Here is a 24,376-nt window from a genome sequence, read left to right on the forward strand (position 1 = left end):
AGAAAACACGTCCACGTCTCCCCAGAGTGATGGATAGCTCTTTCCCTGGCTCCAGTTCAAATCTTCAAAGCTTCATGTCATACAGACACATTTTAATAAATTAACCTTTATGGAAAAGATCACCTCAGCCTTTATTTTTCTTTTTTGGCCCAGTGCAAAATTAAACCATTTAATATCTAATTGGAATAAGCTGAATTGCAGGTAGCTTTAAAAATGAATGACAAAATACACTTAAAAAGAGGATCAGACACTTTAATCTGGTGGATATGGAGGAATGGGAGGGGAAGTGGAAAGAATGTTATAAGGTCTGTCTGATACACAATCTACCATCAGCTTTTCCCACACACTTCTGTATTAAAAACCACTGTTTGGTGTACAACATGCACTTAAAATTGACAACACAAGGTGTAATCCATTAAATATACTGTCTGTAGACAGGAATCATTAGGGATGATAAAAGATTAAAATAAAAAAGCACCAGGGCTCAAAGGCCATTCTAAGATGATGTATATCTGTAGGGATAGTGTCATGCCATTGATCAGAGATCTACTGCAACATGCTATAAGGTCTGGTATTTGGTCCCCTTCTTGCACATGTTTTGCAGAATGTACTACTTTGGAAAAGTGACATCGCAAGCTCTGCATGGGCGAGGGAGAGGGGTAACATCAGACCCCCAGCTTATTGGCTTGGGTGAGGACGACTTTCAGCACTGGCATGAAGGCAGACGTCTCGCTGAAGTTGCTGGTGCTGACTATGTGGGTGTGGATGTTCAGTCCCTCTGTGTAGTTGCGCGTTTCGATGCTCTTCGCAATGCTGTGCAAGCCGTTGATGATTGCTGGGGAGAGCTGAAATGAAGCCGAGGACACAGAAGGAAGTTCAGCAGAAGGAAATACATCCAGTATGCCAAAGCCAGAAGACTGAATAGCCCGGGTCAAGCATCAAACCACAGTGCTGCTGTGGCACCTGGGTCATCCCTTGGAAAGAGCTAAAGCATTTTGGACCTAAAATGAAGCCTAATGAACTCACTGGCAGTCTTCTCATTGACCTCAACTGACTTTGGTCAGGCCCTTTTACACCAGTGTTTACAGGCTGTTCAGAGGGGAAGAATATTAACTGAATCATCAAAATACGAGAAGAAGAAAAAATTCCTGCAGAGCTCTTCTGGGATGGGGCAGGGGCTCAAGGCAAGCTTGTATTCTGGGACATACAGCCAATTCCACACATGGCTTTACACCGATGTTACACCAGCATCTCCCTGAGTTCAGAGCACCTGTGTTAGTGATGACTATGAAAAGACACATTAATGGTTTTATTGTTATTTATTTACTGACTTTAAGGTCTATCTCCTCTTCTAGAAGCATCCCACGAGCAAGTGCCAACAACAAAAAGATTTATCACTAAGGAAAGAGGGTCTTGTGGTTATGCCACTGGGGATGGTACCAGGGGCGGCTCTAGCTTTTTTGCCACCCCAAGCATGGCAGGCAGGCTGCCTTTGGCGGTCCGTCTGCAGGAGGTCCCTGGTCCCGCGGATTCGGCGGCTTCCCTGCGGGAGGTTCCCGGTCCCGCGGATTCGGCGTACCCACCACCGAATTGCTGCCGAATCCGCGGGACCGGGAACCTCCCGCAGGCAAGCTGCTGAAGGCTGCCTGACTGCCACCCTCGCAGGGACTGCTTGGAGCGCTGGTGCCGCCGCTGGCTGGTTCTCAGCAGAGCTGAGTTCAGTAGTTGGCTATGCCACAAAACTTCCTGTGTGACCTTCGACCACTCACTTAGTTCCCCATCTGTAAAATGGGGATGATACTTCCTCTGTCTGATTTGTCTATTTAGATGGTAAGCTCTTTGGACCAGGGACTCCTATTGTTTGCTTTTAGCACAATGGGACCCTGATGTCAGTCAGGGCCTCGAGGCACTACCACAATACAAATGCCATAACTCCACCACATGCATGAGAAGTCTGCACACGCTCACAGTGCCAATCATTTTAGGTAATGATTAATATGTGAGCATTAAACCTGGATCAATGCCATCTTTTCAAGAAAGTCTCAGAAATGCCTACAGCATAGGAACAGACCTGTGCAATAATATTCTACTGAAATGTCATGCGTCTAACCAATGATATAATATATATAAATGCAACATCATATGGAAAAAATATTTAAAGACAAAGTAATAAAAGAATAAAACTACTTACTGTCTGTTCCCTAAGTTTGTCATACAGAAACTCCAGGCGTTTGTTGGCATCATCTAATTTCCTCTTCGTTTGCTGCAGAGGAAAAAAGGAAGTGGAGTGGTACTAAGAACACAGTTCTGATTTGATAGTGAGACTATGATTTAGTCACAAAGGGAACCATATAACAAATGAACAGCAGCAACTGAGGTTCCCTGATTAGCACTGTTTTCATTAGGACTTTAAGCTGTTTGCTGAGTACCTTTTACTACTGATTTTACTACGAAAGATGAAGACTAGATGATAGTAGAGAGTAGCCAACCCCCACACCTAAGGTTCTGCCTACCTACTGCACTGCAGTAGTACAGCACACGTGTAGTTTGTGAAACATCCTGTGATGTTTTTGGGATTTAAAAATGTGTGACAAATATATAGTATACATTTTGTTTTGCAGCTAACTGGAAAAACATGAGTTCTGTTGAATAAAAATAACGCAAAGATCAAAATAGCCAGCTGCTGAAGGAATAATTTTGTCCTGAGAGTTCAAGGACTGACAGTAATAAAAGACAAAAACAAGAAATGAAATTCACTAGTTTAAAACCTATTCTGATTCTGTTTTAATGGCAAGGCTATTAAGAGTAAAAACAGGAACATGTAAATAAATTCTTACTGCAAGCAGGAAAAAACAAACAAACCCAGGCTACAAAACAGCTTTTGTGCCCATTGAGGGTTCTGATTTTGCAGATACAGAATTTTATGGGTGCAGTGTGATCTTTTCTGCCACAAAAATGACGATATTTCTCTTAGAATAGCAAGTGATAGATTCATGATTCCTGCCCAGGGTGTGGGGTGGAATTTCACCATGTTCCACCAAAAGTGCCACATTCATTAGTGAGATGGTGAATTTTCATCCCATGTCATGTTTGTGAACCGTTGTGAACATTGATTAGTCATGTGCAAAAATCAAAGTAAAAACAGAGTCCTCCAGCTGTAAATGGGACAGTGAAACATAGAGTCAGATTCTAGGACTGGAAGGGACCTCCAGAGGTCATCAAGTCCAGTCCCCTGCCCTCATGGCAGGACCAACTACTGTCTAGACCATCCCGGATAGACATTTATCTAACCTACTCTTAAATATCTCCAGAGATGGAGATTCCACAACCTCCCTAGGCAATTTATTCCAGTGCTTAACCACCCTGACAGTTAGGAACTTTTTCCTAATGTCCAACCTAAACCTCCCTTGCTGCAGTTTAAGCCCATTGCTTCTTGTTCTATCCTTAGAGGCTAAGATAAACAAGTTTTCTCCCTCCTCCTGATGACACCCTTTTAGATACCTGGAAACTGCTATTATGTCCCCTCTCAGTCTTCTCTTTTCAAACTAAACAAACCCAATTCTTTCAGCCTTCCTTCATAGGTCATGTTCTCAAGACCTTTTATCATTCTTGCTGCTCTTCTCTGGATCTTCTCCAATTTCTTCACATCTTTCTTGAAATGCGGTGCCCAGAACTGGACACAATACTCCAGTTGAGGCCTAACCAGTGCAGAGTAGAGCGGAAGAATGACTTCTCGTGTCTTGCTCACAACACACCTGTTAATGCATCCCAGAATCACGTTTGCTTTTTTTGTAACAGCATCACACTGTTGACTCATATTTAGCTTGTGGTCCACTATAACCCCTAGATCCCTTTCTGCCGTACTCCTTCCTAGACCGTCTCTTCCCATTCTGTATGTGTGAAACTGACTGTTCCTTCCTAAGTGGAGCACTTTGCATTTGTCTTTATTAAACTTCATCCTGTTTACCTCAGACCATTTCTCCAGATCATTTTGAATTATGACCCTATTTTCCAAAGCAGTTGCAATCCCCCCCTGTTTGGTATCATCTGCAAACTTAATAAGCATACTTTCTATGCCAATATCTAAGTCACTGATGAAGATATTGAACAGAGCTGGTCCCAAAACAGACCCCTGCGGAACCCCACTTATTATACCTTTTCCAGCAGGATTGGGAACCATTAATAACTACTCTCTGAGTACTGTTATCCAGCCAGTTATGCACCCACCTTATAGTAGCCCCATCTAAGTTGTATTTGCCTAGTTTGTTTATGAGAATATCATGCGAGACCATATCAAATGCCTTACTAAAGTCTAGGTATACCACATCCACAGCTTCTCCCTTATCCACAAGACTCGTTATTGTATCAAAGAAAGCTACCAGATTGGTTTGACATGATTTGTTCTTTACAAATCCATGCTGGCTATTCCCTATCACCTTACCAGCTTCCAAGTGTTTACAGATGCTTTCCTTAAATACTTGCTCCATTATCTTCCCTGGCACAGAAGTTAAACTAACTGGTCTGTAGTTTCCTGGGTTGTTTTTATTTCCCTTTTCATAGATGGGCACTATATTTGCCCTTTTCCAATCTTCTGGAATCTCTCCTGTCTCCCATGATTTTCCAAATATAATAGCTAGAGGCTCAGATACCTCCTCTATTAGCTCCTTGAATATTCTAGGATGCATTTCATCAGGCCCTGGTCACTTGCAGGCATCTACATTTTCTAAGTGATTTTTAACTTGTTCTTTTTTTATTTTATCTTCTAAATTCCCATTAGCATTCACTATGTTAGTCATTCCTTCAGACTTCTCAGTGAAGACCAAAACAAAGAAGTCATTAAGCATCTCTGCTATTTCCAAGTTTCCTGTTACTGTTTTGTGAATGAGGAGAGGCCAGCAACATTGGAGACACCCTAGTTTGGTGAAGATCTTGGGATTCCTTCTCCCAACGCAGTCTTAGGACCTTCTAGAATCAATAACTTCATTTACCAGAGAGCATTTCACTGAGTTATTGTACTCAGTAAATCACTAACACACAGAGAGAGAGAGAGAGAGAGAGAGAGAATGAAAAGTTATATGGCTGTATTTCAGTAGAGATTTGAAGCGTGATGGATGGTTGATATGGGAGAAATAAAGGAAGGTTATTACAGATGGCAAAAGCTTCAAGGAGAATGTCATTCCACAATCACATTCTAGAGTTAGCTTGGCATAACCCTGCATGGTATCCAGGGATTTAAAGAAGAAAATTATTTCCCAAAATGACAGGGTGAGAAAAGAGCATCTTAGTGTGACCTCCCACATATAAGATTTTGTACCATTTGTCTCAAATCACTTGACAGCCTGGGTACTATCCTCTTTTTACAGATGGAGGAATTGACGCATAGAAGGATTAAGTGATAACAACAACATCTGTGTTCAGCAAATGGCACAAAGTGACAACACAAGTCAGCAGCAGAGCTGCAAGTAGTTCTACTGACTCCCAGTTCCCTGTTTTAACCACTAGACAACACTTTCTTTCATACCGAGTCCTGTATTTGTACACAGCCTGGTAGAGACTGCCCATGTGCTAATGATAAATATTCCTCAAATATACGGAAGGAATCATGAAAGCTTTTCCAACTACTGTATCCAAGGAATGTTTGCTCTGCCCAAGAAAATCTGAGAGATTTTTTTTAAAAGAATTAAATGATTGGGCTGATGCCCCAGAAAAAGTGACCTTTTCATACGGAGAAAACAAGAAAAAGTAAAGCAGTGTTAGAACGTGAACTGAATTTTCTTCAGGCCAGTCTTACATTTGCGGCCCAGAAGGGAGAAGGTATAATTATGGGAGCAAAGGGCCAGACTTCTTTATTGTATTTGACTTTTGCTCCCATCCCACTACAGAGAAAAGCACTGGCCAATCAACTGCTACTGACTAGTCACACAGAGTATTCTGGAGACTATCAAAAGGAAAAGGAAGGGATTCTTTCCCACCTCCCACGAAGACAACGTGTACAAGAAATTGTTGGGATGAGAAACAAGGGGAAGAGGAAACAGCCTATGATACAAGCAGGTATCAAACCAAAACTACATCTCTAGTTTAAATGTTAGACAAAGCCATTATTGTATTCCAGCGTCAACATGTCAGCTGACATTAATAATGGAAACCTGTGTCTCTGTCATTGGTTAAACATATTCAGCATACAGGAGCCCAATAGCCAGTCAATCTCCCTTTCATAACCTACTTACTGTTGGCACAAGCTGAAGAGTAAAAATTATTCTTTACAGCTGCAGTGTTATTGACTCAATGCAAATCTCTCTCTCGGAGTCCCTCCGATATTTCCATTGTTTACTTAGAAATGTTTGTTTTCTCTGGACTTGGAGTGACAACTCAGGAAATGCACTGAAGCAGTTAAAAAGATAATGGACTGGCACTTACAGGAAATGAGCCAGGCACAGCTGTTGTACTTTACCAGTGATAACCCACAATAAAATGCTTCTGCAATAGTAGTAAGCCTCTAGTCTAGTCTCTGTATGTTGCCACTAAAGGGCAGCATGATTAAACGCATGAGCAGATCTGAAATCCCATCCTTTAGAACAGGGGTTCTCAAACTATTTTTGCTGGGCCTCCCTTTGAAAATATTTCAGGCTGTGATGACCACCCCCATACCATGCCACCCTTACTTCTGTGCTGCTGCTGGCAGTGGCACTGCCGTCAGAGCTGGGCATCCAGACAGCAGCTGCCGCTCTCCAGCCGGCCAGTTCTGATGGTAGTGCAGAAGTAAAGGTGGCAATATCTCGACCTCCCCACCCCCCTTCAATAGGCTTGCAGCCCCCTTTTGGGTCAGGATCCCCAGTTTGAGAAACGCTGCTTTAGACGGCAGTGGTCACATGGTGTGGGAGGACATAGGCACCACTACAGAGACAAGAGACACTGAATAAACCCAATTATTAAAAACTGGTTACCTAACCACTTAATACTTTTCCCCCTCTCCCCGTCTTGTGAAGCCTGTTTGCTATCATGAAGCACATGTCACCTTGTGACACAGAGCCCATTGGTGCCAATAGGTAAAGGGTTCTCTACACTGGGTCAGGAACTCCTAACAGGCCTGACAAACTCACTACACCCAACACGTTGCTGCTATATAGAATACCACATGCGATCTTAAATGAAAGCCCGGATCATGCTGGCCAAAAATATCATTGTGAAATGTGTGTACTCATTATATTTAACAAGTTATGTCAATATACTGAAAATGTGTCCTTACAAGTTTGTGTCCAGATGTTACTCCCCAGCAAAGGTGAAAAACTGGTTTAGCCAGACAAAGGGATGTATATTTGCATGACTGCTTAGGTTCATCTATAGATTAAGCATGGTAAGCCAAACACAATGGGAGCTACGCCTGCCTTTCAAGTCAATATATGGATGTGAAATAAACAGACGTATGGGAAGACACCTTGGAGCCAGCTCCCCAGGAAGAGAATCACAGGGGTCTCCCCATCTTTGGGGACAAAAATCATGAGTTTTTGGAAATACAAGGAACAACAAAAAGACTCTGTCATCTATTGACTGAGGAAACTGCTTAAAAGGACAGGGGTATTCATGAAAACCAGTATCCTAGCTATGACTAAAACAGCTCTGTTAAAGCCTGAATCCTTAGGGGAGAACATTCTTTCAAACAGGAAAAGGTGACCATCCATAAGTGTAGACCTGGGATGGCATTTTATGTTTTGTTTTATTTGAAATCTACTCTTCTAATTATCCTTGCTCACTAGCTCTTAAAATCTTAACCTTCGTTTCTAAGTTTGTATTTGTTTTCGCTATAAAGAGATTGCAGTGCTGCCTTGCTATAAAGGATCTGATCCCGAGTTGTTCTAGTCAAGCTGTCCCCTTCAGGGACAGCTTAGCTGGTAATGCCTGTGAGTGCCCAGTGACAAGGGCTGGATATTCCAGAGGACGCTGGCAGATGGGGCTCGGGGGCTGGAGTGTGACTGTCACTAGCCCGCAGAGAGAGGGTGGGGTTGTGGACTTCTGGAAGTCAGGGCTTGTCTGGGGCCACAGGCTGTTGCTTTCAGGGAGCTGAGCTACAGCAGGCATCAGGCAAAGCTGCTTCATGCTGTGAGCAGGTGGTGATGAGGCACCTCACACCCTGAATTCCGCTGGGGAGTGTCACACACCTATCAAAAATGGAGGCTTACAATGATCCTTCTGCCCCCTCTCTCAGCTCGGATGCACAATAGCCTCAGCTAATACCCAACCTGGCATATGAGATTTCTTGCTCCAGTTAAAGGAATGGGCTAAACAGACAAACAATGACATGCCAAAACAGCTTAGCGTTGCTCCAACCTTAAGGGGGCAGGTTTGGTGTGAAGAGAGGCAGAGGAATCCCTTTCCCCCTAAACAGAAATAGAGCAGAGACCCCATTGCTCTCCACCCTCCAACCCAGACCAGAGCTCCAGTTCTTCTAGCCGGAAGAGAGCCCAACGATGCCACTAATACAATGGAAGGAGTTTGCCCTTGTGGACAGAAGGAATTCCTCCTGCCTTTCTCCCAGTAGCAGTGCTCTACCTAGGCCTACTTATCCAGAGACAAAGTGACCCAGACCTGGAGCCATGTCTCCCGTGTGGTGGGGCAGATCATTAGCAGTAGGCCACAGCACTAGTAAAGATTTGAGGTGGAATCCTGCTCCCACTGAAGTCAATGGGAGTTTTGCCATTAACATCTATGCGGCCAGGATTTCACCACCCTTGATTCTTTGTTTCCCATTTGGAACGCCTGTGGTGCTTTGCTGTGCTGCTGCTGAACGGCTGCCATGTTCCGTCCCCAATGTGGCTGCCTCTCAGTGGTGAGTGGGTTTCTATCTACAATCTGTGTCTGATTTATGTTTGTAAAGTGCCTAGGGATCCTTTGGGCCAGAAAGAGTTAAAACGAATGAGAGAGTTATCACTAGTTAATGCAGTCACCACCGTGTATGTCTAATTAAAATACTTCTGCATTATAGAGTGCCACTCCACTAATGGATCACCCAATGCAAAGACCTACTGGATCTGTGGCAGATGACAGGCATCTCTGGATGAGAGCTTCAAATGTTGTCTTCAGAATAAGGTGCTCATCAGGAATAGGCTTCTTTGTAATCTTCTCCGCTGGCAATGACTGCACATGCTAAAGAAGAGAAGATGGGGTATTAAAGTCACTTTGGAAACTCCTCGGGAATTGTACGTACTCTATCATCATTTCTTAAACTCGTCCCAAGTACTAACAATCTGAGCACGCTCACTCGCTCCTCCCCTCCATGCCTGGGGAGCTGAGATCACTGAAGAGGTAACATTAGCAGTGTCTCAGCTGGGGAGTGCATTCGATGTCTCTTCTTCAGCAGCAGCTGTGCAAAGCAGGGTAGTCGCAGGGAGAAGCTACTCGATTAGCCTGACTGCCTGGCTCGGGGTAGTAGCAAGTGCAAAGCAGCAGCGACTAGGTGGTTATGGTTATAAAGTGACAACCCTGAATGAACACGGTGGATACAAACTCCACTGATGCTCTTTCAGCTATGTAAGATCCTGCTACTCATAGTGAGATGGACACCTCCTGGCATTAGTCTTGTTCTGGTTTGGGGAAAGGGGACGAATGCTCTGAGGTTGGGGTTGGTCGATATAAACAAAGGATGGGTGGGAGAAGGACACAGGAGATGCCTGTAATAACTGATATATAATCTATGTCCAACTGTTTGCCATTGCATTGTTTGTTATGATTACCAGGGGTTAATTCCAGCAGGAGTTCCTAGCATCTCTGCAGGAAAGGGGACGATGGTTTCAGGTTGCCCATTCACAGATACCTAATGGGACAGGCATCGCTACCTATGACCAGGCTGAGATCAACCATCAGGAGGGGACCCAGTATGGGAGGTACTAATCTGTAAGCCCATGGAGGGTCTGTCAGGCAGGAAGCTGGAAACACAGAACCTTGGGACTGACAAACAGAGAGAGTCTAAAGTGGGTGTGAGGGGGGATGGGGACACAGGGACCATGGAAAGCAAACTGAACTCCAGCCCCCAGAAGTGGGGGTGCCCGGGAGAATCTAGGTCAAACAGATATGCCTGTAGATTGTTGTGTTAACCCTCCCATTTCCTTGTTATGCTTGGCCATACTGTTAAAGTCACACAATACTTTGGTTTGTCAAAGCTGTACTGGGTCTCTACATTCACACTGGTCACAGCTGTGAAAGAAAGGCTGCTGGCAGCCAAATTTAGTCAGGCTGCTCAGCCATCACGGTTGGTGCACAGGAGGCTGCAGCCTACCCTCTTGGCTGAGAGTGGGAGAATCATGAGATTCCACCCTGGAGACGTAAAGCCTTGAGGCCTGAAGGGGGTGCATTCATAGAGATCACTGAAGGGGGCAGAGATGCAGATAGCTTTGAACCATGAGACGGTTTACTCGATTTTGCCTTCTCTCTCAGCCTCTCTCTGGATTTGTCTACATGAGAAAGTTGTACTGGTTCAACTTGAACTGGTTTTTATACCCATTTAATCTGTGCAAACCCTCATGTGGACATTCTTACTTCAGCTTAAGAGTGGCTTATTTCAGTTTAACGGAAACCAATTCCCAATCGACTTTTGCTAAACCAAAATAAGTGTGCACACAGACTTTTGAATCAGTTTAGTTAAACCGGTGCCACTTTCTCGTGTAGTTGAGGCCTAAGATGAACAGAGAACGTTCTCATTCTGTGTCTGTTCTGTGCCTAGCACAATGAGTCCCCAATCCTGGATGGGGCGGTTAGGTACTACCGGAATACAAAACAACATCTTCTTAATTACCGTTACCTGTATGGTATTGCCAATTGGAGCTCCTGGTGCCCCCTCTGTACTAGTTTTTGAGATAGCTGGAGGCATGACTGACTGCCCCAGAGGCTGCTGAATAGGCTGGAAAGGGTTTTGTAAAATGGGCTGCCCTGATGGAAGATGCGAGGGCTGAAACGTAGCCTGGGCTGCAGGTGGCAGTGAAGTTGGCGGCTGCTGCATCTGGGATTGTGGATCCAGGAGAGGATTCATTATTGGGGATGTGATGGGAACAGGAGGCATGAAGTTATCAGGTATCTAAAGAAAATCAAACAAAAAGTTTACCATGCCTTCTCTGTTCATTATTTCCACAAAAAGGGCTGTACTGTACTAACCCTGTCTTTCAAACACGATGTACCTGTAATACAGAAATGTAGAAAACAATCCCTCTCTGCCAGCTCCTTGTACATTTTTACTTATGACATATAAATTGGCACTGTTGTACAAGTGATAGATAACAAGTACATAAAAGGTCTCTGTTCCAAAGATCTTACAATCTAAAACCCCGATCCAGCAAACACTTACACACATGCTTCACTTCAAGCCGAAAGGCTAGTCACTAACTTAAAAAGCATGTGATTAAGCATTTACAGGATTGGGATCTACAGGCAGTAACGGGTACAACGTAGTAGAATACACTACAGAACTCACAGAGTGGCATACAGTCATTAGAACATGGCATTTTTCTTTCAAAAAAACGAAAGTGTAAGTGAGAATGAATCTCAGTTAATAACAGAAAATTAACTCCCAAATATCCAGATTACTTAATGATAGCATTACTCAGATGGGAAATAGTCTATAAATAGTTCATTTCTTATTGTTTTTTAATCTGTATTGATATTTTAAGATCTTCTTTGCAAGAACAGTTTTTTATTCTCGTCTGTAAAGTGCCTAGCCCACAGCTGACACTATACAAACAATACATCTTTCAAATGAGAATCAAGCCTCTGGCAAACAGATTTCTATTAAGCCCAATGATTAGTGCATTTCAGAACTAGTGCCTACTAAATGTTTATATGTACATACTCACAAAAGGCCACAAACGTGAGTGTGTGTGTTTGGGAGAGGAAAGAATCAATGACTAAATGGGATGCTGGCTTCTGTTACAACTACAATAATATGAAAAACAAACCCCAATTAGACTTTCCACACTTTTTAAGGGTATTAAAGGAAACAACAAGGAAGTCCAAGATGCTAAGTGTAGTTCTGGTTGAATGAAGCTGTAATTATGGCTGGTTGCTTGTCATGGCATGTTTTGGTCACAGCAAAAAAAGCAAAACTCAGTTTTAGCTATAAAAAAGAAAAATCATGGCCTTCAATATTTTCATTAATAAATATTAAGTCATTAGTCATGGGAAATTATTTTAAAAAAAGCCTTGTTGGGGAGGGAGGGGAGAGAAATGCAAAATATCCTTTATTTTACAATAAAAAACGTTTTAAAACCATTTAATAATATTTAATAGTTTAAAAACCATTATGAAACCCATACTCTCTTATAGTGAAAATACACAGTAAATAAATCAGTGCGTAAATATTCATGATGGAAGCTGGGCTGGTACCAATTAGGGCAGGGTGACAAAGATCATGACATTTTATTGAAATAACTCCCCAAACCCAAAGAGCAGGTTGTGTTACAGAAGCCATGGCTCTATCCAAAACATTCCACGACAACTCATCCAATTAAAAAGTATTTTCTAACCAACTTTTTATTAATTTATCATCAAGGCGTTATCCATACTGGTATGCTTCCTCCTCCTCTTTGACAGTATTAACCCTCTCTAAAAGGTACCCCAGATTGACAGCTTTGGAGACCAAAGCCCTGAATTTGTCATGTACAGGAACAGTGCAAGCTTCCCCAACTCCATCCTGCCAGTGAAGTTTGGTAATCCTGACCTGGACAGACAAACTCCAGGGATTACTAGTTACTGTAGTTTTGTCTCTGTGCACATTCACAACCTTGTTCTGTGTGCTCAGACTGCCATGAAGAAATGGACAGATCACCACTCTCTCATTTCACATGGACCAGTATGACAGCTGGCAGATGCAAGAATTTTGATCACTGCAAAATGTTCCACAATGAACCCAGATGCTAGAACTGAAAGGCTCGTTCTACCCTAATAAAAGGGTCATGTGCTCCTCCCTCCCGCTATCTACGCTGGCCATGCTGCATTTTCCCACCCAGACTCTTTGATAAAGGTAAAGTTTTATATCATGGTCTCTCAGCGTGACACCTCTCATACCATTAGTAAATACCAGGGGCCGGATCCTCAACTTGTGGACATTGTTGTAGCTGAGAGAAGTCAATGGAGCTATGACAACATACACCAACTCAGGGTCTGGCCCTAGGCAAACACATTCACGATTCACCTGCTTTTCTGCAAATAACAATGGCCCATAGTATTTTTGCCCCAAAATGTGACCATACTGATTAACAACAACAATTTCCCCAAGAACTCAGTCTCCTTTGAATGCATATTTCAGGGTGTTTACAAATGTATTTCAGGAGATAATATATGCTGAAAATTTACATTTCTTCCTTCCCTTTAAATGCAACTTTTATTCGTGATGCTATTAAATTGCTGTTTGATGATAACACTTCGTTTTTCTTCTTCCAGCAATGGTTTTCATACCATTTATTTAAGAGACTGCTTTTGAAAATGCATCATACAGTACCTTCTTCTTCTTTGTCATTCTGCTCAATGCCGGAGGATCGTTCCAACCATTTTGAGGTCCTATACCAAAAAAAGGCAACGTTAATCATGTGTTAGAATCCTAGAAGATGGGGAATAGACCTATTTGCCTCACTACACCTCCAAATTACTGCTCTACTAACATCTAAAACTCTTAAGCAAGGCTGGCTTTGCCAAAGTTGTAAAACTGGTGGTTACGTGACCTGCTAACCAAAGTCTGGGTTCTCAAATCTGCTACTGCACTACTAATTGTGCTAAGCAGCAAGCCCTGCAGTTCATCACACCGAAAGCCCTTATGCTCTATCTGCCTTAGAGAGGTTACTTTCTTTATAGCTAAGCTGGAGTTTGACCTACTCATCTTGAGCTTCCTCTCCTGTACATCATATAAATCCCCTGAATGCACTAAATTAAACTCCTAGTAGTCAACATAAAAAAGCAAACTACCAACCTCCGATCTCCCAAGAGAGCAATGTTGCACTGCCAAACCCTCTGAATTTTGGCAATGTTGCTGGCAGAAACACTGTTAGGACCGCACAGCCAAAATATGTTAACATAGTCTCTCAGTTATCAGTTTTGCTATATCTGTTTGTAACAAAACAAATCAGACCATTTGCTGGGCAATTTCGTTTGCACAACCACGTTAACGTTATGATAAAAGTTAATCAATAGTCGGTACCTCAAAGAAGTTTCGAAAAAAGCAGTTAATGGGCACCGAATTCTGCTTAAGACATTTTCTGAATGTTGCTGCTCTGTGTTTTTTGTGAAGGATGTTTACATAGCAACAAGATGTGTTCTCCAACAACAACAAAAGGAAAACAGAGAGGATACTCCAAGTGAAGAATAAACATCAGAAGGGCTCCTAAAATCCTAGGTCGCATTCACCTGTGCACTCTAGAGAGCGAAGGCGGTTATAAACCAGGTTTACCCAGCCAGTTAAATCAGGTTTATGGCTGTCACAAAAGCAGAGTAGGGCTTTCTGAGCAGACTGGTGATTCTGACCCTTGCATTCAGGCCAATGTCAGTAGTAATGAGGACAGAGAAATACAGAATATAGGCTAACTGTTTCTAAATCATTTTTTCAGTGGTTTTCATGAGAAATCAGGTCATTAAAAGAAAGCGTTTTTTGTGTACTTGCAAAATTTGCAGTACAAAGCTTAGATTAGTGAATTAAAAATTGTTCCAGTATTTCATTATGCACGTTTAATAGGGACCACTGTATTAAAGCTCAACATTTATGCTGCTTAAACTGGGGTAATGAGGATTTATTGTACAAAGCCACAAAAAGCCAAAAGAAAAAAATTCAATGGACTTTTTCACCACAGTATTTTTCTTTTAGTAAACTATGAATTCATGTTCACACAGTGCTCTGTGTTACTTCAGTACAGACTTAACTGGACTCTGAATTTAACAAGCACTTGAGAGTTTTGTTAAACAAGTTCCATAGCCATCATGGCCATAAGACCTTAAAGAGGCCTATTAAACAATTAATTAAAAACCTTTTATCTGACTTCTTGTTAACCAAAACTCAAGTCACATCCCCTGACCAACAAGATCATCAGGTATTATTTCCTCTACCTATCTGACACATCAGTTGTCATAAGATTTCAGATATGGAGAGCCTGGCTTTTGTAGCACAGACTATGACATCAAATTTTTTTTAGCATTACTAATACTGCTAATAATTGTATAGAATTCAGTTAAAATGCATCAACTCATTTCTGTGGTTAAAAATTCCAGTTCTGGTATTATTTATGTTCATTGGGGTATTATAAAATTTGATTCAATTAAAAATGTATTGACAAAGAGCATTGAATTTAGTGTACTATGAGGGTCACATTCATTCCATTAATTTCGCATTGTTGCTTAATGATTTCCATGTTATACTGTAGCTAGTTCACCTTGCAGGGTAGAGGCCTGGTCTTGAGAAGACTGATTTTCTGTAGATAAAATGCAAAAATAACTAAGGCGTTTAAAAAAAAGTAAACATAGCCTAACCTGTAATTATTTTTCTCATTAGCTATTTCATTTCAGCAAGTGTGCAAAGCTTGAATTTTTAATCACCTGACAAAAATATCTCATCTAATTAAATAGGCAGTTTAATGATAACATGAATTAGTGCTATATGCTGCCTCGTCAACCCTGCAGAATGACTTTCCTCTGCCCTCCCAAACCATGAGTCTGACTCCTTTCCCATTTAGCATGTCATCATTTCAAGTGGCTCCTAATAATTGTTGCAGAATCCTGATTCGCTTTGTTATCAGGCCAACTGAACCAAGAGACTACTCATCAGAGACAAAATTCCCTCATCACAATGGCTTCCACTCAGTAAAGCATTTAAGTATGTGCTCAAAGTGCTAGACTTCAGTAGGACTTAAGCACATGCTTAAGTGCTTTCGTGAATCAAGACCTATATGATTATTTTGTATTTATACTGTGTAGGAACTTTACACTTCTTAAGCACTAACGGGGTAGGAAGACCGCCCCCGAATTTAGAGCAGCTGAAGTGGTTTCCCCCCCACACACACTCGGTCAGGAGACACACTGATTAAGCGCCGACCAGGTGTTTACCACTGGAACACACAGTGCATAAAGCACCAATCAGGAGAAGGGGCGAGAAGTTGGACTGAGTTAGTACATGTGCATGATAGGATGATTTATGTAATCAATTATAATAAAAGGACGTGGAAAACCCCCGTTCGGGGCGCTCCACTGGAACAGATTGACTGACTTGGCTTCGTTATTTGCAACAATACTGCGTGTCAATATCATGTTTGTTATGATACGAGGTTTGCACAGAAATATAAAACAAGTTCCCTGCCCTAACTGAGCAGACAATCCAAATAATATGACACAGCAAGATACTTTGCATCATCTAGAAGGGAAAAGGGGAGCACTAGACAGCTATTCTATTTGTTAGGCACATCTGTCATTAAACCTGGTTTTTAGAGATTTATAATCATTGCACAAACTTCTCACTGGACTGAGACGTGCACTGTCATAACCCCAAAAAAGAAGGAATACTGTGCAACAAAAAAAATATTACTTCATGCTTAAGATGGATGCCACAGATAGGTTCCTTAAACATCTGCTGTTATAGAAGTCCAGACGGTTTAAAATGAAATTTGAAAGCACTTAGTTTCTAATATTATCTTATTCATATTGCTTAGCCTACTAATTTTTATATTTTTCTGTATTAAAAAAAAAAAATGGAAAAAACTGCCCCCAGAGTTCTAGCTTTTATACCTGCATCTTTGAAGGATGCTGGTTTACTGCATATATCCTTTAATCTTAAAGCATTAGATTTTTATTTTTGAATGAATAAAGTTTAAAAAGAAAAACCAGCCACATCAAAATTGTATTAAGATCCTGGATTACAACATATGAACGCACAGAAATTCAAAGTCAAGGATCAGACCTCCATTACTAGGCATAACCACCCTGTTTGCTTAAATTCATAAACGCTGATAGACACTAAACAGCATAGCTTGAATACAGACACTGGATTAATGGTTTATTACAATAATCTATAATCCACTAACAACCCTCCACCCTGCCTCCCTCCTCCTTTCCTCCCTATGACTGGAGGGGTGTTAACAGGCCACTTCACCTTGAATGGTCCCTTGAAATGTGTGTTAATTACTTATGCTAAACGATCTGTTCCACCTTGTATTTAGCTGTGACACTGATAAATAGCAGGTCTCCATACACATAAAATGCTGCATCGGTGCAGCTGCGCTGCTAAAGTAAAGATGCTCTTTACTAGGCCAATGGGAGAGCTTTTCACACAGCGCTGTATACAGGGAGTGGGGAGGGGGGTTAGGTCGGTGTAACTACGTCGCTCAGTACTGAAGCAGAGCTCTGTGTAAACTTGTCTCTCTCACCAACAGAATTTGGCCCCGTAAAAGATATTACCCCATGCACCTCATCTCTCTGTTTGCACCTAGACATTTGGAGGTACAGCTATGAGCTTAACGTTGGCTTTATGTTTTCATGTATTTAATATAATGGTCCCTTACTGAGTGGCCTTTTTCACTATGCGGCACAGCTTCTGTGAATGACGTTGGTGCTAAGGCACGGTAAGCAGTCTATTTATCAAGAGGACTCTGAGGGGATGGAGTTTGAACAGAATATATATTGTACTTTCAGCACTAAAAACATTTTAAAAAGCAAGTTTCCCCTCTCTGGTTGGTACGGTTTTCTGAGAGAAATGATCTAACAACTTGAACAGAACAGTCTGTTGAAGGTTCCCTGAAACATCTTTTTTAGAAAGTTCCCTCAGCTGCAGCCAGATGGTTCCAACTCAGCGGCCCAACCCTGTGCAATAGAGCAATTCAGCCCTTAAGATGCAATGGGACTAAGCACGTGACTAAAGTTAAGTATGTGCTCAAATGCTCAGGTGAATAGGGATGGACTTACATACATACTTAAAGGCTTTGCGGCACTGCGGTCTCAGTGCTGAAATCTGCTAATAATCAATTAAAAGAATTTTCAGTACCCAAGTTTAAAAGATTTAAACTTTACACCAGATCTCCCCCCAGGACACATTCAGCCCATATTGCTAATGTTGACAGAACTTGATAAAAAGAAGCGTAGGTCACCTTTGAGCAAAAAGTGGAAACTGAAAGTGACCTACATTACAGTGCTTGTTACTATGGTTGGAAGCTTCTACAGTGAGAGCTGTACCCTACTTTGAAAGGGGCATATGGACTATATTGCTTACACTTTTAACACAAGAAACTTAACAGGTGACAGATCTCTCAACTGCATTCTAGTGACCTATATCTAAATGGATTAGAGAGAAAACTGTTAAAGCGGTTTCCTGCTACCGGCATTTTTTGGAAGGTACAGGAGCAATGTTGTCTGCATTACAGTGCGCAGCTTTGCTTCTGCAAGGCTAGGAAACTTGGAAGCAACTCCCACTCCACCCGTTTTACTAATACCTCCTCCTCGTGGTGTACACCATCCTCACACAAAGATGGGGAAGGGTATCCAACTGCCTCATCATGAAGAGGAAAGGAGAAGGTATTCTGTCCGTTTGTAGAACAGATAGGATATTAACAGTCTCAGCAAGATGCACCCTTTGGGAAGATACATCCCTACAATGTTAAACAACGCTGCCCAGGCTGACAGGCCTCCAAAATGGAGCCCACTCTTCCCTGGACAGAGTGGACATTTTCCTCCTCACGTGTGTGTGTAAATGTAATACCCATGAAAGGAACTGGAGCCAAAGCCTAGGAGACAGCAGTCCTGTTTATCCAGAGAACAGGCACAGTCAGGGTAGGGGCAGAACCAGCTTCAGCTAAATGCAAGTAACATCCGTGTGCCCCGAGCCACCCTTTGGAGCTCCTCCTGGTCAAGGGTGCCTCATTCCTGACCCAGATTGATTGCTCAGGTTGGTCAGAGAACAGATCAGCTTCCACTCCCATTCAAGCCATGATATCTCTGATGAGATGGACAATAATGTTGCCAGTTAGTACCAAGTGGGTCTGGGCTTTTTGTGTTGGGGATGCTTGTTCATTGGGAATGGACCGAGACCAAATACATTTCACATCGACCAACAAACAACATCAGCCTTTCAGTCACTACCAACTTGGGCGGGATTCCAGCTGGCAACCTAGAAGCTCTATATCCCATTAGCAACGCCTTGAGCAAACCATTTCCCCACCAGAAAGGACATTTAAAAGAAAGTTCAATGGTTTGATCTCAGAGCCCATTAGCAGGACGCTGTCCCTTTAAACAATGGAATCCTTGCCCAAACACAGCCCTGTTTTCAGTCTGCTGCATTACTCTCTTATCCCCTTTGAGTTAACAGAGCGGATCTAAAACGATGTTTAAATCAGAATTGCTCACGCTCATGTATACATCAGGACTGGAAATGCTGTTTAAAAGTTAGCTGAGAAATAAGCGACATTAATAAAGAGATAGGTCGGTCATCATGCAAAGGTCACTAAAGCAGCTCAAACCGAAAACAACAGTAAAGGATGCTTGGGTCACTCTGTTATCACACTCAAACATGCTCTTGTGTTCTAGCAACAGACACATGCTATTTTTGTTTTATTTGTTTATCTTATAGAAAAAACATGCCATTGGAGTGTTTCTAAATAATTTGTGACCCTCTTTCAGGGCATTCATAAGCACAGTAATCCCATCACAGCTGATGATTAGGAAAACAGAGCTAATGACTGCATCTCCGTGAGGCTATTCAGTAGAAAGGGCTTCTTAAATTAAATTTGATCTAACACTGGGCTTGACCCTTCTTTCATTTATAGATGTGTGTGACTTGGGGATGACACTACTGAGAAATTATGCTAGTAAAAATGGTGCGAGTAAGAAGAGAACCAGGCTCACTGCATCCACAATGGTTTGATATTTGCTCATTTTTAGGTACTGGTTCACCAACCACATTTTGGCTCCGTTCACACGATGCTTAAAATTGTGCCAGCATCAATTGCATATGAACGCTGTTCTAGCATGGTTCCTCTGACCAGGGCAGACAGAGATTCTTTTTCTATAGCACAGCGTGACTCTCAGAAGATCTCAGTACATATTGATCAGGGAATCAGAGCTATTATGCTAGCATGGTTTCAGCTGTGGTAGACAAGGTGTTACAGCTATACTACGCACAGAGAGGATAATGCCATTTTTAGAAACACTGTGCATTAACCCTAAAATGCAGCCAAATTTTATATTAATAATTCACCAGAGCACACAAACTACAACAACAAAAATCCACATAAGCAAAACAACTCCTTTCAAGCACAGACCTGTTCTTTGGGATGCAGGAAGCTCATTGGTTGCAGGCAGAGTACCTGTTGGTCCAGTAGACAGTGCATAAGCCACAGAAGTTGCTGGAGCTCCTGGTCTGCCATGCTGGAAGGATGCACCAGAAGGAGGGGTGGGGAAAGAAGAGCCAGGATTCAAGCTTGTTGGAGAGGGTTGAGGTTGTCCTGGGTATAACTGAGAGGGCGCAGAATGGGGAGAAGCAGAAGGCATATAGGGGGGGTTAGCGTAGGAGGTTGAAGTAGGAGGAGCAATAGGTTGTTGTGGCTGATAGAGTGCTGGTCCCCCCGTTCCAAAAGAATACTGCTGTGTTGGCTGATAAGCTACATAGGGGGAGAAAAGGGAGAGGTTTTGTTAGTAACATTATTAGACTAGGAGAAAGCTACTATCCTCTCCAGTTTTGATGCCCCATTCCCTCTTCCTAGCTACCAAGGATCACAACTTTCCTCCTGATTTCAGTTGAGCAGAACATTTTAGACTAGTTCAATGGTTTAATAAGTAGAAAAATGTGCCGTCATGTAGGACACCTAACTTGAATAGCAAGCTCAGGCCTCAGATGTTGTGGGCCTTTCTCCAAAAGCCAGCTATGGGGGAGAGTCTTGCTACTGGTAGGTAATGAGCTAATACCCTGCTAGCGCAGGTTAAAGGTGCCAGCTTGTCCCTCTCTGTAGTGGAGGGTCAGATTTCATATCAGGTTCCCTTAGTGGCAGTGCCCACCTCCTCCCTTCCCAACCCACTTGAAATGGCTTCCTGGCTACCCAGTTCCCACTCCCACAATGCGATGCCTGGACTCAGAAGGCCATGTCACCTCACCCTGTTGCTGCAGCCTGGTAGGGAAGCAATGGTAATTATGTCCTTTTTCACAAATACCTTGATTATCGGCAGCTCTCTGCTTCTCTCCCAAAACTCATAAGTGTCAGGCATTATACAACCCATACACTCAAAATTAACAGGTGAGGAAAATTAACAGGTTTTAGAAAGACTGGTGGCTACTTCTGTGGGAGCCTTCTAGATTTGGAAAGTTAGGAGCAACATAATCCACACGATAGCCCGGTCACGTAGGAAAGTAGGGTCCCCACTTGACAGACGGGGAAACCCATACAGAGGAGATAAATGACATGCACACAGTCACAGTTAGTAGCAGAACCAAGGCCAGGACTCAGGTCTCTTCACTGCAAGGCCCCGATCTCATCACCAGATGACAGAACTCAAACACTGTGCCTGGTCTAATTTTGGTGTTTGTCATTTTTCCTCTGCTCCCATAGGATCCTTTCTCCATATTCTCTCTCCCTCCCCTCGGCCCCCCCGGTTACTCTTCCACATCCCGTGTTTCTTTTGTTGTTATTTGTTTTAAACGGGTTACTGCAGCTTCCCCTTCCTCGTTAATCTCCATCTTTGCCCTTATCTATGGTCTCTTCCCTGTCCCCTTTTTCTGTCTCTCTCTCACTTTGAGCCGACTCTGCAATAGCTGAATTAGGTTAAATTCCTTCTCAACAAGTAGGCATGCTGCTTGAGAAATACCTGGCTCTGGAGTACTCGTAGGGATCTTTGGCTCTCTGAGCTTTTAGGAAGGGCCAGTCTAGGCCTCAATCTAAGATTTGTTGGTAGCCACCCGCTTAATTATAATTTAGCTGTTCAATAGGCAGTGCCACATCATCCCTGACAAAATACCCCTCGGTATGGTGAGTGAATGGGAACAGTAGCAGGAGCTTTCTGTGGATTGTTCCACCCAAAGAGTGGCATTGGTTTTCCCATTGGTCTGAACCTCCCAAACAAACTCACTCATGCAAATGCTGTGTAAATAAGCCATTGCTACTTACTCTGTGGGTACGGCTGTCGTGCCCCCGCCGGCGAGTACATGTTGTAGCCGGGAGAGGCGGCCTGATGTGGCGACACATTTGGATGAGCAGCCCCTGGTGGCATAATAAAACCTGGGGGTGGAGGATTATCTCCCTGGGAAACAAGAATGCAGTAAAGAGAAAAGAGATTAGATGTAGTCGGTGCTGCTAACAAGTCGACAGAGGAGGAGTTGAATGGGATTTCACAATTTCATATTTAAAGGCCTTGAACTGACATGAACAGAAAATAGCCATCGCCGCTGACATAACTGTGCTGATCATTTCACCACCTCCGTGAGCCAGGCTTTTTGAACAATATAAAGGTGAACCACAGCCACATTTACACAGGAAATGAAGAAGCAGACATCCTTAGAACACAAACCCTTCGATATAATGAAGAGATGATGTGTAGCAAGTCACAAAAAATTGCCATCTAGATATTTTAAGACACTTTTTAAAGGTTAAACCTGATATTTCCAACATTAGGGGGAAAGAGAGAGAGAGAGGAAAAAAAGACTACTCTTGCAACACTTGCATGATTCCACAGCCAAAAGGAAGCTGTGCAAGTTCTCACTTGAACTTAAATTTTGATTAAAACACCAGCTAATGCTTTTTCAAGGCTAGCCGTCCCGGTAATATCTGGAAATGTAACAAGAGCTGAATGGAAACAAAAAAATCAGATTGACCTGAACACCTGTTGCTGTCTCCCAAATGCACTGGAATGCATCAAGCATACAAACTGTATACGAGGGTATTTGTTTAAAGGGAGCAGGATCTGCTCAAAGAGGAATAATGAATGTTATACCTGTGTGTCAGAGGGAGAGGCTGCAGGAGGATGGCTGGGAAGGGCAGTAGGAGTTTTGTTACTCCAGGTAGTGACAGTAGGGGCAATTCTAACCTGAATTGAACAAAGAAATACCAATCACGGAAAATAAAATTAAAAAGAACAAAAAACAAAACCACCCTAAAAGGTATCACATTACCAGATGCAATGCAGGTTATAGGAACTCTGTGAACACACAAAATCAGGCATCCCAGTGCTTCAAAGCAGCCATGAAATCAAGATAATAAAATAAAAATAAAGACAGAGCCTAAATCATTGCACATTCAAAAGCAAACAGAGAAGACAAGAGTTTTGGTATCTAAAGGGAACCATAGCAGGAAGATGGAGCATAGAGAAGGTACTAACAGTTAGAAAGCGGACTGGTGTTTGAATGGCATTATACATGGCCCTAAAGCCAGCTCTGTCAGAGTGTCATTATTACAAAGCTCCCTTTTGTCACATTTTTGTCACTGCTACAAAAATTCACCCCATGCTGAGGGCTCACACCAAGCAGCACTTACACAATAGCCTGTCAGTCACAAGGCTTCAATGAAATGGAAGGTGACTGCCTCCATGTAAGTGGAGTTTGTTTAACTTGGGGTCAGATGACTCTCTCAGGTGTCTTATTTTAAAAAGACAAATTTGAAATCCAGCTGTAGCACATGCACAATAAGCTTCTTCCTCAGTGTTAGTCTCTCCCCACAACTGGGTCCTCAGAGTGCCCCCGGGATACCAGATATCTCCTATGCCCATGTTTTCCGTACTTTCCCAAGGCCTTAGCCCTACATTGTAATCACTATCTTCCTGACCAAGGATGAACGAGCAGGACTCTGTTGGCTCATCTATATCACATCTTTAACTGGCAAGAAATGGCGCTGTTGAGGAATGGGAGATACTGCCGTACACTGAATTCATAGTGCCTACGTTGCATGTCAGAGGAAGGAGACAGGAGGTGAGCCTTAAATCCAGGTCTTTGCATAGTTAGAGTAAAAGCAACATTAAGTTACCATCCCGCTCAGGAATGACTTTAATACACCTACTTCTAATAACAGCAGTGGTTTGTTTAGTCTGGAGAAGAGAAGACTGAGAGGGGAAATGATAACAGTTTTCAAGTACATAAAAGGTTGTTACAAGGAGGAGGGAGAAAAATTGTTGTTCTTAACCTCTGAGGACAGGACAAGAAGCAATGGGCTTACAGTGCAGCAAGGGCGGTTTAGGTTGGACATTAGGAAAAATGTCCTAACTGTCAGGGTGGCTAAGCACTGGAATAAATTGCCTAGGGAGGTTGTGGAATCTCCATCATTGGGGATTTTTAAGAGCAGGTTAGACAAACACCTGTCAGGGGTGGTCTGGATAATACTTAGTCCTGCCACGAGTGCAGGGGACTGCACTAGATGACCTCTCGAGGTCCCTTCCAGTTGTATGATTCTATGTATTT

At 42.6% G+C, this 24,376-nt stretch overlaps 1 protein-coding gene across 7 annotated transcripts in view; it reads right to left on the reverse strand.

Annotated features, from left to right (window-relative positions):
• Nucleotides 1-231: 231 nt before the first annotated feature.
• The window catches only part of SEC31A (SEC31 homolog A, COPII coat complex component), a 68,213-nt gene continuing 44,068 nt past the window's right edge, over nt 232-24,376 (reverse strand). For 4 of the 7 annotated variants that reach the window (XM_039540365.1, XM_039540364.1, XM_039540368.1 and 1 more), the window contains 9 exons: nt 22,921-23,013; nt 22,098-22,230; nt 20,262-20,600; nt 15,396-15,434; nt 13,481-13,539; nt 10,793-11,065; nt 9,022-9,141; nt 2,192-2,263; nt 232-845 (listed from right to left, as the gene is read on the reverse strand). In XM_039540365.1, coding sequence (XP_039396299.1) covers nt 666-845; nt 2,192-2,263; nt 9,022-9,141; nt 10,793-11,065; nt 13,481-13,539; nt 15,396-15,434; nt 20,262-20,600; nt 22,098-22,230; nt 22,921-23,013 — 1,308 coding nt within the window. In that variant the 3' untranslated portion in view covers nt 232-665. The remainder of the gene's footprint in view (nt 846-2,191; nt 2,264-9,021; nt 9,142-10,792; nt 11,066-13,480; nt 13,540-15,395; nt 15,435-20,261; nt 20,601-22,097; nt 22,231-22,920; nt 23,014-24,376) is intronic. The other 3 variants (XM_039540369.1, XM_039540370.1, XM_039540371.1) reach the window with 3 other exon arrangements.

Source organism: Mauremys reevesii, linkage group 5, assembly GCF_016161935.1.
Source record: "Mauremys reevesii isolate NIE-2019 linkage group 5, ASM1616193v1, whole genome shotgun sequence".
NCBI lineage: Eukaryota > Metazoa > Chordata > Testudines > Geoemydidae > Mauremys > Mauremys reevesii.